This window comes from Rutilus rutilus (assembly GCF_951802725.1).
Source record: "Rutilus rutilus genome assembly, chromosome: 22".
NCBI lineage: Eukaryota > Metazoa > Chordata > Actinopteri > Cypriniformes > Leuciscidae > Rutilus > Rutilus rutilus.
In genome coordinates this window covers 31,049,244-31,065,880 of record NC_140227.1, presented here as the reverse complement: position 1 = coordinate 31,065,880, position 16,637 = coordinate 31,049,244, and the positions used below count along the sequence as shown (strand labels likewise).

General features: G+C 36.6%; 1 protein-coding gene across 2 annotated transcripts; it reads right to left on the bottom strand.

The window, feature by feature from the left end:
* Window positions 1–5,957: 5,957 nt before the first annotated feature.
* Window positions 5,958–16,473, bottom strand: ralbb (v-ral simian leukemia viral oncogene homolog Bb (ras related)). Of its 2 annotated transcripts, none has more exons than XM_084395006.1 (5): window positions 16,352–16,473; window positions 15,147–15,292; window positions 14,210–14,418; window positions 6,777–6,954; window positions 5,958–6,697 (listed from the first exon to the last, which is right to left on the bottom strand). In XM_084395006.1, the coding sequence occupies exons 2-5, from the start codon at window positions 15,258–15,260 to the stop codon at window positions 6,578–6,580; spliced, it is 621 nt and encodes a 206-aa protein (XP_084251132.1). In that variant the 5' UTR covers window positions 15,261–15,292; window positions 16,352–16,473; the 3' UTR covers window positions 5,958–6,577. The 2 variants fall into 2 exon arrangements, with proteins under 2 accessions (XP_084251132.1, XP_084251133.1); XM_084395007.1 differs by lacking the exon at window positions 16,352–16,473 and adding an exon at window positions 15,773–16,142.
* Window positions 16,474–16,637: the final 164 nt, after the last annotated feature.

The window sequence follows — 16,637 nt, the reverse complement described above, 5'->3', positions numbered from 1 at the left end:
TGTAATTTATATAATTATACTGTAATAATAGTGTGATTTCCTCTCCAGGGCGCTTCATGACCTGCATATGACCGGCTGAAAGGCAATGACGAGAAGCTGAAGGCGAAGCTCATGTCTACAGTGAAGATATGCACTGGAACTCGCCATCCAGATTTCAGGGGAGATCATCGGCAGGTGAGGGGGTTTAACCTTGTTATCCTTCGCTTTCTCTCCTCTCAGGATGCCCATGGATGAGTTCCTGATGGTTTGTCTGTCCCATCTGAAGGAGGAGGGTGAGCTTCTGGCATAAATATGGACGTTGGACTCATGAACAATAATCACGTTGTTTGAATTCACTAAAACTGATTTGCCGAAATCAAAACCCGGCCTGACAGTGAAAGGGATTTGCCGTTAGTGCGAGTCCAGAAATCTCCGGATCGAACCGGGAGCGACCAGACAGCAGAGGATTCTGTTTGCAAATCAAACAATAATTTGTCCCAAAAGAATAATTAATTCTCAATTTAGAGTTTGTTATTCGTATGGTCTGATACGTGAGTGTGGGCTGTGATTGGATGATGTGGTGTCGTGATCATTCTCAAGTGTCGTGTTGCTGTTGTATCAGTCAGTGGTTAGATCAGTGTAGCAGTCTATTTAATCGGGACAAGGGAGGTCCCGTACGGGACAAATAAATTAGACCCAAAATACGGGACGTCCCAGCTAATTCGGGACAGTTGGCAACCCTAATACTTCTGGTCATGCACTTTGACATCAGATCCTCAATGCAAAAACTCAAGGATTGACTGGAAGTTCCAGAAGTGTTTTCCCTGTCCTGCAGCTCAGGTGCGTGTCAGCTCATCAAACAAACATCTGCCCTCTGCTGGACAGTCATTGGAATTACTCTAAAAAAAATCGTCAGGAAGACATTTGCTCTGAAAACAACATGTCATTTGAAAGATGTTTAAGCATTGAATATGTACTGAAGTGTTTTCTTATTTTATGTATGACTATGATTCAGCAGAGAGCAGTGGAGATGACAATGATAAAGAGAAAAAGCTCAAAGCAACAGCAAACGAGAAAAAAGAGGAATAGAGATGATGAGCCTGCAGGACCAGAGGAAAGATATAGACAGCAATTCATAGATGGATAGAATGTTATATAGAACAATAGATAGATAGAGAATGTTATATAGAACACTAGATAGATAGAATGATATATATAGATAGACAGAGAATGTTAAATAGAACAAAAGAACGAGTAACTTTGGGAAGAACGGATACATGCTCTTCTGTGTGAAGAGGTAAATAGTAGCACAATTACTAGTGCTCAGCTAATGTCCAGTGCTCAGGTCACTTGTTGTTTTGTACCTGTAGCTGAACAACGGCTGGTTGATGCAGTTTTGAACTTAGTGAAGATCCTTCTGTGAATAAACACCAGCTCTTCCCCGATTCCTCCAGCTCATACTGGGCATTGCATCTCTCCACCAGAGCATCCGTTTACAAGGCCGATTTCTGAAGGCTTTTTGTCAGCTTAGCTTCTGGCAGGTTGACTGGCTGGGCCGTGTCTTCTCATGGGAAGATGTCCTTAAAAGCTGTTGGCGTCTCACAGCTCCTGTTAAGGGTCGTACAGATAGTTCAACATGGCGTTCTTCATTAGAGAGATGATCTACATTAAAGCCCTGCATTTCAGCCCGACTGGCCCTGACTTATTTACGCCCCTAGGGCCGGGCTTCGGGCCAATTTACACGTCATAGTTCACATGCGGGCCGGGCCTCTGGCCTTTTTTGGGTTATCCTTCTTTTTATATTTTTAGACATTAGTTAAAAAAAATATGAGAAGTTGACGTCGACGATAGAAAAACAAACATAGAAAGACATTTCATAACCTCATAACTTTCATAATCTTATAATTACACGACTGACATGACAGTCTCACGCACGCACGCACGCACGCACGCACGCACACAGAAGGTTTCCCGGTAGCGCGACCCACGATTCACCTCATGTGCAAATAATGGAGAATATTAAGAGAAAAATCGCAGATGGCCAACTTAAAACGCAGTGGGAAGAGTAATAGAAGAGAGGAGGACTGGGTTAAAACCTTCCATTGTGGATGCTATTCTTTTTCTCCACGATGCTCTGTAAGAGACTGTTCTAACTTTTCGTTTGATTGGACTTTATTTTCGTTTAACTGTTGGAAACTACTGATGTTTTTCGTTTGATTGGACTTTATTTTCATTCAACTAAAAAGAATGGCCATGTTCTGTGGTGCATTTTTGAGGTAAGATAACCTGCAAGTTTGTTTTTAATTTATTTAATTTAATTTGTTTAGATTGTAGGCTATTGCTCATTTCGTTTGCGAGCAGCCTGAGCCTGCCTCAGTATCTCAAAAAATGTTGTTTTACTCACTGTGGTTTAATAAATAAACATTTATTATACTAACTGTCTGTGTGATGTGCTTGAAGTGTTTTATATCTATGGATTTTATTGTAGCCAAGTAAAGTATTAGCATTGATTTGAGAGGCTAAATTGATCAAACATGTTTTACTCGCTGTCGGCTCGGCTGCTTGGTCGTCATTTAAAAAAAAAAATGCTCCAAACATTAATTAACTTAATAAAGAAATGAAAAGAAACATAACTAACAAAACTGACCTATTTTAATGGCTGCAAATAGGGCAGGCTGCCGCTGTGTAATAAAAAAAAATAAAAAAACGGGCTTGGGTCGGACTCGGGCTGATAATTCTGATGAGCTGTCGGACACGGGTCGGGCTAGGGCCTGAGCGTCTCGGGCCAGGGCCGGGCTCGGGCCTAGATTTGAGGCTCGTGCAGGGCTCTAATCTACATCAGTGGTTCATCATTCAATCCTAAAAATAGCAGGCTGTGGGTAATAACATCAGGCACATTATAAAGATAATAAATACCATCAAAAGAGCTTCTGTCTATCATGAGAGCTTCACATCTTAGACTCAGACTCTCTGACTTCTCATTATTCATCACTGCCATTATACGCTTCTCTTTAGTAGACTGGTCACTTCCCTGCGCTTGGGGAATCTGCCACATCCCCATGGGTTGATGTGAGTCTTTGCTGAAATCAGTAGAAAGGAACGGCTCATGGTGGTAAAACCAAATGATGGAAACGTTTGCTACAGCACTGGACATAAACCACCGTCTTCTGCATGTGCAACAAGAAAAAAGACTGAATGTTAATGGAATAAATATGTGAAAACCCTTACAAAAATTATTACAAATACTGACATTGTTAAGCAATTTGGTCAACAATGGTTGTTTTAAATGTGCTATATAAATACATTTGAACTTGAAATAAAACAAAAACAAAACATGGTAACCACAAATCAACCATGGATTTGCAATACTAACCATAGTTTAACCATATTTGTAGTAAAACTGTGGTTATACAAATGATAACCAATCTGCAAAAAAAAAAAAAAAAAAAACGTTAGTAAACTTTTAATACAATAAAACTATAGTTAATATTCGTAAGAAATAATGGTGTCAAACAAAAGTAAAAAGATGTGTAGTAAAAAGTACAGATTTAAGTTTGAAGTTGAGGATGTGTGAATATTACAAGCATTTAATGTCAACTAGCCTACATGTTTACATGTTTCACAGGTAATCATTAACGAAATATATATATCCTTCTTTGTGAAATACAAAGTAAGATTTACCTCAGTGAGCGGTGGAAAATGAATTTCTGTAAACTTTTTAGACAAACAAAGTCGGTTCAAACCAAGAGCAACGCGAAATGGCGGAGTCCCGCTTTCTGAATAAAAGAGCCAATCGCCGAATGGTAAAGTCATGCGTCACTGCAGCAGCCGTTAGAAGACGAGCACTTATGACTGCACATGCGCATTGGCAAGATTTGAGTGTTTAGAAACAAAATTTATTAGACAGTTGTTGTCAGATTTCATTGGTGATTTCAAATATGAAGTTTAATCGTAAGCTTGGTGAACATCTTTGGAGAATTTGATGTTTCCCCATTCAAAGAGATAAGAGCTGTCCTTGCTTGACTGAAATAGACCTTTTCACATAAGTTATTTTTTTGTGTGTTTTTTATCCAGAAGCAAAAGTCGTCATAGGTTATAGCGACGAATGAGAGAATACACTAAATATATTTTGTGTTCTCATTAGCTCAAATAGCTAAATAAAAACTCCACAATAGTGTTTTCACAACTTTCAAAAAGAGGGAAAAAATAGAGAGAGATTGATAACGGCAGTCAGACCTAAAGGTTGAGATGCTAACGGACTTTTTCAAAGACATTAAACCATTTCTATAAAGTAAATATTCAACGGAAGCGTGTCATTTACGTGAAGGAAAGTATCAGAAACATTTGTATGTGCTATTTGTGTAATTGTAGTGACTAAATTTACCTGAAAGTAGTAAAAACAACAGTGAGAGAGTTTTGTAGCTGGTGTCAGTTGAGCTGCCGCCCGATTTCCATGGTAACGCCCTCCGCTTCAGTTCAAATCATAGACGGTTCAAATGCGACTGCGCACGCCCCTTAAAACACGTAGAAGTCACGCAGTATTTACATAAATGTAGAATTGATGGAGTGAATTATTTGATAATCAGATCAAATATCCTGAAACTTGATACATTATTAAGTGGATAGTAGGCCTGTGGCCATCATCAAACTGTAAATGGAATGAGAACGCAGTATTGAGAATGTAAAACTATGTTTAAGTCATTTAGATATAATATAATATAATATAATATAATATAATATAATATAATATAATATAATATAATAAAGCTTTAGAAATGGTAAACGTGGTGTAGAAATAAAATGGCAAAACACTGATTAAAAACTAGGCTATAGGCTACAATATAAAGGCATGAATATATGTTATTTTCAATGTCTATTTTTGGGCTAAATTTGAACCAAATCAGACAGAATGAACAAAGCCCAAATTTCAAAGTCTATTTTTTGGGCTAAATTTGGACGAAATCAGACGGACCAAACGAAGCCCATTTTCAATATCTATTTTTTGGGCTAAATTTGGACCAAATCAGACTAACCAAACGGAGCCCATTTTTCAATGTCTATTTTTGGGCTAAACGAAGGCCATGACAGGACGACTTGATTTAGCCCAAAAAACAACGTCCAAATGACGTCTGTTGCTGGGTGGGAAAGATGTCATTTTTACCGTCACTCCCACAGCAGCTGTTAACACCCTGACAGCAGCGTTAACTAGTTTCTTGTCATTTGATGCAAAGGTAATATGATAAAAAAAGTAAAGTGTTATAATACATGTAAAACATTTACGATGGATTTACGATGCTGATGACTGTTAAATCACATCATCAGTCTTTGAACAGGGTCATAGCTGCCATAGAGGCGTTTCAAAGATGGCCGCTGAGTGAAATGACTGGAGTAAACTTATTTTTCACGAGAGCGGAACTGTAGGCCACTAATATTTGGGCAAAAGTTAAACTTTTGTCTGGGCTAAAATAGCTAGTCATTCTCTTACAATATTTTATTTCACTAAAGATGTTTGGAAGAAAAGTATATTAATATATAATCACAACAAAGGTAAACAATTTAACAAATTTCCATGAGCTGGTGATGCCAGCCCTTTATTTCTCATCACAAAAGGTAGTTTAACCTGTTGCACAAATGAAGTGTGGGGTTACTGAATTTTCTTATTGTAATATTTTTTCATTGTCCCATCGTCCAGTTTGCTTGGCTCTTGAAGGTCTCAGCATCCTCAGATCTGAGCATGCGCAAGTAAAGGACATTACAATGGGGTGTTAAATGCTGAATAGACGGTTTCTCACATTCAAAGTCAAGGTGACTGATTGCCTCCGGACACTTTTTACTGCTCTCATAAACTCTTATGGCCCTGCTGCCGTCCTTTGTCAAAACTCCGGAGGTCATCAAACGCAGAAACAAGAGTGAAACACAAAAAGCACTGAGACACAAAACACAACCAGAACGGCATCGCTTCAGTGAAACACAGGAGATTCATAACAAAATCAGAGAAGGTTTATTTGGTCGATAATCACCAGGCAGAGAAATCATGAAACATAAAACATAAGTGGTTTGATTACAAAAATATCAATTGTCTATTTTGTGAACCATTTCATGAGTTTGCATAGTGGATTCTGAGAATCTCACCAACTCCGTCAGCCGTGTTAAGCTGCGCAATAATGCTTTACTGCATTCAGAACAAACAAACATTGCATATAATGTCTGTTGCCTTTTCCTTTAAGGAAGGCAGAGGCAGATAAAATAGAGTGTTTAGCACAAAAAGCAAATGTTTTATGTGTGATAAAGTGAAAAATAAAGAAATTCGTGAAACACACGCAGAATTAATTGCTAAATAGTTTGTCGCATTAATTCAAAACTTGTGTTTCACCAATGAGGCCCAATGAACGAGGCCCAATGAACGAGGAATGTCACAGCTCCATATTCCAGAGTTGAACTGCTGATTGAATATGGGAAAACCTGTAGAAACGTGCAAAAAGATGTGACAGAGTTGCAGTTCTGGTTCGATTGTATTTGGCATCAAAAAGGATGGAGGAGGGATGAAGATCTGGTCTCCTCTTCATCAGAGGGACGTCTCAGTCCAGGACAGGACGGCTCAAAGCAGTGTGCATCTCTCTTTCAGGCTTTTCTTCTTCTTTCCACTCTTCTTTCCGTTCTTCTCCTTGTTCTCAGACATCTTCTTCGCCCGCACCTCCCTCATCAAGTCAAAGAACACCTGCAAACAACAGACCCCAGTTGACGTACTCACAATCATCATGTATTCTGAGAGGATCTGGATATGAAAGGCACAAAACCTTATCGACGTTGGCTCGAGTTTTGGCGGATGTTTCCACGTACTGGACGGCCCACTCGTCCGCTTTGGCTCGGGCCTCGTCCGCAGACACCTGCCTCCTTTCCTCCAAATCAGACTTATTCCCCACCACTAGCAGAGGGATTTTATCCTCCTCTGCTTTCACTCTCAGGATCTGCTCCCTGTGCGGATCAGGAACACATAAACACATATGATATGATCCTAACACAGCTCATGTGCAACTGAGAATCTCTCTTTTTTTTATCGAAAGCGCTCTTTTATGCTCACCAAGGCTGCATTTATTTGATGACAAATACAGTAAAAACTGTGAAATATTATTTCAATATAAAATAACTGTTTTCTATGGGAATATATTGTAAACTGTAATTTATTCCTCTGATCAAAGCTGAATTTTCAGCATCATTACTCCATTTGATTTGATGCTCAAGAAACATTTCTGATTATTGTCAATGTTGAAAACAGTTTCATATGTTTGTGGAAACTGGGATGCATCTTATTTTTCAGGATTCTTTGATGAATAGAAAGTTCAAAGGGACAGCATTTATAGCTTACCTTATAGCTGCACCTTATAAATGTCACTTTTGATCAATTTTATGCATCCTAGATGATTAAAATGATCAATTTCTTAAAAAAACTATAATTCTGAGTTCTGATTCTTAGTTTTTGTACTTTCAATCTAATAAAATGTCATTGTTTCAACTGTTTTACAATATACGGAAGTTTGTTGCGCATAAACCCCATTACAGGTTTATCATTATTATTATTTACTCACAAGAATAAATTTCTACCCAATAAAATATTTTAGTTTGATATAACTAGAAAAACATATATTCGGACTTCCGGTTATGGCGGTGGCGTGATAAGACGCAGATTTCAACCCTCGTGCATTAGGCTAGAATCAATCCTTCTAAACCCACTTAAGATACTTAATTTAAGTTGGTGGAATAGCTAAAGCGATTACTAAAACAATGCCGTCGAAGAAAAAGATCAAAAATAAAGGGAGATTGGAAGCGGAATCACAAATTACGCCATCCGAACCTGAAAGCCTGAGCGAGCACGAAGAGACGGAGGATGAAGGGGGTGAGGCCTCAAACGAGAATCCTAGTAACGCGGAGATGATGAAGGCCTTTAAAGCAATGGAAAGACAAGTAAGCGGCAAGGTGGACGAAATTCTTTCGGCGGTCGTAGATGTCAAAGAGAGATTGACAGAGGCGGAGGAACGAATTTCAGGGACAGAGGACGAAATCGTCCAACTGAAGGTCAGAAATGATACGCTGGAAAAACAGATGAAATCAATGGCTGATAAGGTAATTGACTTGGAGAACAGAAGTAGGAGGAATAATCTTAGGTTGGTTGGCTTGCCGGAGAAAGAAGAGGGATCGGATGCGTGTGCTTTTCTGGAAAAGTTTCTACCAGAGACTTTGGAGTTGGGAGAAAGCGTTACGCCATTGATAATAGAGAGAGCCCATCGAATACCCAGCTCAGGTAAAAAAAACGGGCAAGATGGTAAAGTGCAGCCGAGGACTGTCATAATGAAGTTCCTCAATTTCAAACAGAAGGAACATGTTCTAAAGGCTGCAAAGAGTAAGGGAGCAATTGCATACAAAGGTTCCAATCTTCGTTTTTTCCCGGATTTGTCGGCAGAGCTTCACAGGCAACAAAGAAAGTACGATGCTATCCGTCAAAAATTGCGTGACAAAGGAATCAACCGACACAGAGTAATCTTTCCTGCTCGATTGCTTCTTACACATGGAGACCGTACTGTGATTATGAACAGTCCAGAAGAAGTGGAGAAATTTATGCAGCAGGTCGAGGACAAGTGAACTGAGGTATCGAGTCCAGAAGAAATGGATAAAGAGATGCAACAAATTGAGAACAATTAAACTGAGGTATTAATGCGAGGTACTGAGGACTAAATGTAAAATTGTAGTTTATTTTCTTTGTCTGTAGGTTGTATATTCGTCCAAAGTAGATATTTAATTTTGTTTTAATAAGGGTAACAAGTTAAGTATTTGACGTTTAAGTTAATTCATTTAAGGTTCAGAAAAGGGCGCTTTTGCTATAATATATGAAAAAAGAAATGACACAAAGTGAAAGTTTGACTTTATTTTAAGATAATAGTTTGAAGATATTAGGTTAATATAATGTGTATAGTTGGAAAGATGTTACTTGGAGATATAAGACTGACAGATTGTCAGCGTATTTCTTGTGTTTTTTCTTTTCTTTGAGGTAATAGTATTTTATTGGACAAGTCATGGATTGGTTAAAATATGTGGGTATAAAAGTGGATAAGAAGGTTGAAACGGTAACGATGGATAGAGGTGTTGGTGTTCTTTTTTTTTTGAACAACAGAACAAATAGGAGAAGACCATTTAAGAAGTCGAGTGTAGGGAAGGGGGTTACTGATACAGATGGTATCAGTGAAGCATGGAAAATGCTGGGGTAAGTTCATATTTTATGTTATTAGTTTTGTTTTAGTTATTTTAGGTTTGGCCTCTTATATTTTGGCAAATATATGGTTCAAGGTAATGAGGATGGTTAAAACAAAAAATGGCACAGACAGGAGGGATTAAGCTTCTATCATGGAATTGTAGGGGGCTGGGGAAACTAAAAAAGATTAAACAGGTGATGACTAGAATTAAGCAGATACATGCAAATGTGGTATTCTTGCAAGAGTCACACATGACTAAGGAGGAAGTGATCAAAATTGAAAGAAGGTGGCAAGGACAGGTATTCTCGGCATGTTTTACTACACAAGCCAGAGGGGTAATTACATTAATACATAAAGCTGTGCCATTTCAAGTAAATAATGTTATTAAGGACCCAGCTGGCAGATTTGTGATTATTCAGGGAAGATTGGTAACAGAGATAATCAATTTAGTAAATATCTATGGCCCTAATAAGGATGACTCTAAATTTTATAGCAACATATTTCTGATGGTGGCTTCATTACCAGGTCAGGTTATAATGGCGGGGGATATGAATTGTACACTTGATCCAGGAAAAGATAGATCTACGGGAGTTGATACCGCACATGTGAATTCTAGAAAACAGATTCTACATTTTATAAGAGAGCTTAAACTAGTGGATATATGGAGGCATCTTAACCCAAAGAAGACTGCATATTCATGCTATTCGGCAACACACCAAACTTACTCTAGAATAGACTACTTTCTTGTGTCAGCCCAATTGCTTTCAAAATGTATAGATTGTCAATACCTTAGTATTGTCATTTCTGACCATGCACCAGTGTCTTTGTCGTATGTCGATTCAAAATTAGTTAAAGATCCCCCTAAATGGCGATTCCAGCAAAGTTGGCTTAAGGATGCGTCATTTGTAGAGTTCTTGGGCAATCAAATTGACAATTACTTTGAAACAAATCAATTGGAAACTTCAGCAGGAATTCGGTGGGAGGCATTTAAATGTTTTATTCGGGGACAAATTATTAGTTTTTGTAGTTCTAAAAGTAAAAAATCTCGACAGGAGTTACAAGATTTGGAAAAAGAGATTAAAGAGCTGGAAAATGAAGTATATCATAGTGATTCAATATGTGCAGATAAACATAAACAGTTATTAATGCTTCGATCTAAATATAATACACTTTCTGCAAATAAAACTGTAGCTAAGTTATTAAAGCTGAAACAAACATTTTATGATCAAGGCGAAAAGACAGGTAAAGTGTTGGCGTGGCAAATTAAAAAAAAGCAAATGGAGAGGGCTGTAGATTCGATTGAAGAATCAGATGGTAATATCATTGTTGACCCACAAGAAATTAATAATTCATTTAGATCATATTATATGAAACTGTATAATTCTGAATGTACTTCGGGTTCAGAAATACAAAAAACTTTTTTGGATAATTTGGAGTTACCTAGGATACCAGAAGAACATAAAAATGAAATAGGAAAAGACATTAGTTTACAAGAGGTGGTAGAGGCGATCGATCTGATGAAAGCGGGGAAGGCGGCGGGACCTGATGGTCTCCCCATGGATATATATAAAAAATTTAAAGATAAATTAGTAAGACCTATGTTAGACATGCTAGTAGAAGCCTTTGCGGAGAATAAACTTCCTATGTCTTTGAATGAAGCTATAATTACCTTATTGCCTAAACCAGGAAAACCTAACAATAAATGTGAAAATTTTCGACCTATAAGTTTACTCAACTCAGACACTAAAATCCTGAGCAAAATATTGGCAAGAAGATTAGAAACTGTAGCATCTTACGTCATAGGGATAGATCAGAATGGTTTTATGATAAATAGACAAGGATGTCATAATGTAAGAAGAGTGCTAAATATTCTGCATCAACAAAAGGGGGAAAAAGATACTGCTTTACTAGCACTAGATGCAGAAAAGGCATTCGACAGGGTGGAATGGGATTTTCTGTTTGATGTTTTAATTCGGTTTGGATTTGGAGAAAAATACTGCAAATGGGTTAAATTGTTGTACCAGAATCCTTCGACAGAGGTCTTAACTAATAATTTTATATCAAAATCATTTAATATTTCTAGGGGATGTAGACAGGGATCGCCTCTTTCCCCTCTCCTTTTTCTGATGGCTATTGAACCCTTGGCAATTGCTATCAGAAAAGAAAGTGATATAAAAGGTATAGAAATGTTTGGCAGTGAACATAAAATAGCGCTATTTGCTGACGACGTTATATTATTTTTAAAGAAATTAGACTCAACCATTCCGGCTTTAATTCAAATTATAGAGACATTTGGGAAAATCTCAGGGTATCGGATCAATAATTCAAAATCTTCAGTTATGTTGCTGAATGAAGAAGAAAGGAAAAGTCCTATCAGTAAGGTAGATATGTTTAATAAGGTGGAAATTTTCACATATTTGGGAATTAAAATTACTCCAAAACTGGAAGACATAGTAACAAAAAATTATAATTCAATTTTTGAGAATACAGTGACGCTGGTTGAAAGATGGGCTTCTTTACCGTTGTCTTTAATAGGAAGAATTAATATTTTAAAAATGAATATTTTACCTAAATTTTTGTACCTATTTCAGAATATTCCAATCACACCTCCTAGTAATCTGTTTTCTAGACTTAAAAAGTTAATTATTAAATTCATATGGAACAATAGAAGATCCAGAATTAGATTATCTCTTTTATATTTGCCATTTGATAGGGGTGGGCTTCAATGCCCTAATTTTAAAGGGTATTATACTGCTGCCCAGTTAAGATCTATTATGTTTTTCTTCTCAACATCTAATGAACAACCCGTATGGGTAGAAATGGAAAAAAACTCTATTCTGAATAAAATACCCTTGGAATCATATTTATATGATTTAGATCGTAAAATTTTACAGAAAATGAAGGGTAATGTTACGAATCCAATGGTTTTAAATATGGTAAGGGTATGGCATGAGACGCAGAGATATTTGAATATCCCCTATACAAGTGAAATATCTCGCTACTGTCCAATATGGGGAAATCCTAAGTTTAGTCCTGGAAAAGTAGATGTAGGTTTTAAGATGTGGGCAGAAAAAGGTATTAAAAGTATAAAAGATTTATATAAGGAAGAAAATCTTATGTCATTTCAAGAATTGAGTAATACATTTGATATACCTAAAAGTCATTTTTTTAGGTACTTGCAGATAAGAAGTTTCATTTTATCATTTCAAAAAAGTACTGGAAATATACCACCACTATCAGTTTTGGAAAGAGTAGTCACTAAAGATTGTTATGATAAAGGTCGGATTTCACTTCTGTATAATATGTTGGTAGAGGGCTCCCCGGAGTCTTCTAGCTCTCGTTTAGGAGCATGGAGTAAGGATCTTAACGAGGAGATCACACCAGATGAATGGAGTGAGATTTGTCAAGATGCTCAAGTACAAACAGTTAATACAAGATTAAAGTTGTTGCAATATAATTGGCTTATGCGAGTATACATAACTCCAGTATTATCAAACAAATTTAATGAAAATATACCAGATACATGTCCCAAGTGTAAGGTTTGTAAAGGTACCTATTTCCATTGTATATGGGAATGTGAAGAAATATCGAAATTCTGGAAAGAAGTGCATAATATGATTGGTAAAATAATAAATGTGAGTCTTCCTTTTGGACCAAGGATTTTTCTACTGCATTTGTATCCTAAGCTTAAGTCAAAGGAATGTATCTTTATTTCTATGTGTATCTTACAAGCTAAACGCCTCATTGCATTACAATGGAAGAATCTAGAACCACCCAGCATAAAAAGGTGGCTCAGGGAGATGGTACTGAATATGTCAATGGAGAAAATAACATATATTATTAAAGGAAAGGGTAAGACTTTTGAAGATGTTTGGAATCCCTTTAGATCCTTCATAGAGAAGGAGGATAGTGACATGTTTAAGGAGACAATTGAAGATATGTGAGATTATAGGATGTATTTGTATTAGGAGGCCTTAATAGTTTGTATGTGTTTTTTTATTTATTTATTTTTTATATATATTTTTTTTATTTTTTATTTTTTTATTATTATTATTATTTATTTATTTATTGTGTGTTTTAATTCATTAGTCTTGAAGATGTGAGTCCTGTACAAATTGAGATATGCTAAGTTGTAATGATGCGAAGACATCAATATGTGTCTATATTGCATTTTGTATTTTGTATTTTTGTTCCTGGTGTGTGTGTGTAATATATGTTGTTAAAAAAGTTAATAAATATATTTAAAAAAAAAGAAAAAAAAAAAAAAAGAAAAACATATATTCATTATAGTGTGTGTATATATTATTATATTTAAATATATATATATATATATATATTATATTAGTATGTGTGTGTGTGTGTGTGTGTGTGTGTGTGTACTGTATATACACAACACATATTTATACATACATATATTATATAAACACAAACCTTTATGTTAGATGCGATTAATCGCATTAATTTTGACAGCACTAATTTGTTAACGTATTGGTAAAACGTATATTCCATGACTTTTCCAGGTCTAGAAATTCCCTTATATATCCACCAAAATATTTCTAGTTCTTTGCTATAATGACAAAACTGATCATTTTTTAACACTTTTATTTTCAGAAACTAGGAGTGTCAATAATATATTCAAATGATCAATCTTTGAAAATTCTCTCATATATCCCGCTTTTCCAATCCTAACTCAAAAATAAAATGTCAGTTGTTGAAGGAACAGATTATAATAAATATAATGTCTGCTTACATCTTAATTTTTAGCAGTTTTAGCTTATTGTATGTCTTATATCTTACAGCTCGACTCAGCATTTTGTTTCCATCAGATGATCATAATGTTGTTGTGGGCAGGATGCCGGCGTAATGATAACATCATTCTGCTCTTTCTGAGAACACACAGTGCGGTAACTGTGCTTCTTCCACACTGGGACTGAACTGAGCGTCTGTAAAGGCACTAGAACAGCAGATAAGCAGGACGTCCTGACCTGAACTCTGACGCGGCGCTGAAGGACTCTGGTTCTGTGATGGAGAACACCAGGAGAAAACCCTCTCCGCTGCGGAAGTAGTTATCCCTGATGGCAGCGTAATCTTCCTGACCCGCCGTGTCCAAGATATCAATCTGCACCTCCTCTCCATCCAGCACCACCTTCTTCCTGTAACTGTCAGCCTTGGTGGGCTCGTAGTCCTCCACGAACTGAGCAACACATAGTCATAATAGACATAGGAGAGTAAGGCCCAATCCCAATTCTACCCCTTACACACTTCACTTTCCCCTACCCCTCTGTTTTGCGCGTTCACGTGTTAGGGTAGGGTTGTCTCGATTCTCTTTTGGGTGGATATTCTCTTTTTCGGGACCACCCTTCAAACGAAGGGGTACAAGAAATGTCCCTGTATACACCGGCTACTGTGGCAACATGGCTGACCCATAAATGTAAGAATTTTTGGCATTAATAAATATTTTAATGACAAATAATCATTAGCTTTATGTTACATTCAATCTTGTGTTCATATTAAGAAACGTTTGCCATAAAAAAAAATCGCTGAAGTTCACTAACGATAGTCCCGCAACATATTTCCATGTCTGATAACTGGTGAATGTAATTGCGGCAGGGAATTGGCTTATCTTTTACCGTACGTCTGCTATGCATCTCCTGTGACGTAGGCGCTAGCGACGACGTATAATGATGTGTAGCGGTGTAGTAGTGGTGTCCCATTTCTTAGGGGAATATTTTCACCCCTACGCCTTGCCACTCTGTTTCAAGGGGCAAGGGTTAGGGGTAGGCGAAGGGGTATAAAATAGAATTGGGATTGGGCCTAAATGAAGGAACTCTTCCTGACTGTGATGAACAAGTAATAATCATAATAGAGCAGACGAAGGAGAGTAAATGGTTTAATTTTGAAGGAACACTGTGATGAACTCACCTCGTCATACATGAACTGCAGTGTGAGAGCAGATTTCCCCACTCCGCCACTGCCAACCATGATCACCTTGTGCAGGACCAGCGAACTTTGATTTTTACTCTTATTTGCTGCCATGACTTTAGTGTTTTAGAAGAAACAGAACTAGACTGCAAACATACAAAAGAATAGAAACATACATTGTTAATACATATTATGTATATATTATAAGTACATTCATTATCAATATATATTATAAATACAGTAACACTTTACAATAAGGTTCATTAGTTAACATTAGTTAGTCTAGTATTAACTAACAATGAGCAATACATCTGTTACGGTAGTTATTAATCTTTGTTAATATTAGTTAATAAAAATACAGATGTTCATTGTTTGTTCATGTTAGTTCACAGTGCATTAAGTAATGTTAACAAATACAACCTTTGGTTTTAATAATGTATTAGTAAATGTTGAAATTAATATTAACTGAGATTAACAAATGCTGAGGAAGTATTTTTCATTCTTAGTTCATGTTAACTAAGGTATAAACTAATGAACCTTATTGTAAAGTGTTACCATAAATACATATATATTATTAATAACATATTATAAATGTATACATATTATTAATATCCAAATAAATGCACCTTAAATTGTGATCAACTGTGTGCATCCATCCATCTTGCCATGTTTATAGGTCATGTACCATGATAGTACTATGGTATTCTTTGACGTACAACGTAAATACTACGGTACTGAATATGAATTAATCATTTACTATTATGGTACACAGTAAAAGTACCATGGTACCGTCAGCCATAGCACTTCTTTGTAAGGACAACAGTATCAGTAAGAAACAGAAAACAACACTACATTACTAAAATGTACTAAAAAGTATAAAGCAAGCGGTTGTAAAATTGAATAAAGCTATTTTCACTTTTCCATCCCGCGGACAGAGACCATAGGACAGAAACACCACCCCTTCCTTATTGTTATAGACGAGAGCCCGCCTCTTCTAGCTCTTGATTGGTTCAACAGACAAATTATGAAGCGGGTCCTCCTCTACTCTCTCTCTCATTGGATGTGAAAACAGTCAATCACAGAGTTTTCCCACAAAGACTTCATCCGAGGAAATACCTCAGAACTGCAAAGTTTTCGTCTACGCAAACTGATCTGAAACATTTTTAAACTGATCAAAACAACGTAAAGTATCATAGATCACTCACCGGAAGTTTGATCTGTGAAGGGCCAGTGATTTGATTGGAATGTATAAGCGGTTAAAACATAATTCTGTCACCCGGGATCAAATCCACTACTCCCGTCCCGTACAAGCTACACCGCCCCGCCCACCGGATATTCAAATTACAAGGATATGACGCCATTACACCATGTATGGATATTTCGGCTAAGGTAGTGTTTATTTTGATTTGTGATAAAGTATGATGATTTTTCATATGATGTGCAAAATTCTATGAAACATACGTTTTTACATTGCTTTAACTCATCAAAATA

What these genes read in the sequence shown, in the direction of transcription:
- ralbb (XM_084395006.1), bottom strand. Translation starts at nt 15,260, where the DNA reads ATGGCAGCAAATAAGAGTAAAAATCAAAGTTCGCTGGTCCTGCACAAG. An exon ending in TGCAGTTCATGTATGACGAG is followed by an intron (nt 14,419 to 15,146) that starts GTGAGTTCATCA and finishes TGTGTTGCTCAG; the next exon opens with TTCGTGGAGGACTACGAGCC. An exon ending in AGCGCCGCGTCAGAGTTCAG is followed by an intron (nt 6,955 to 14,209) that starts GTCAGGACGTCC and finishes TGATCCGCACAG; the next exon opens with GGAGCAGATCCTGAGAGTGA.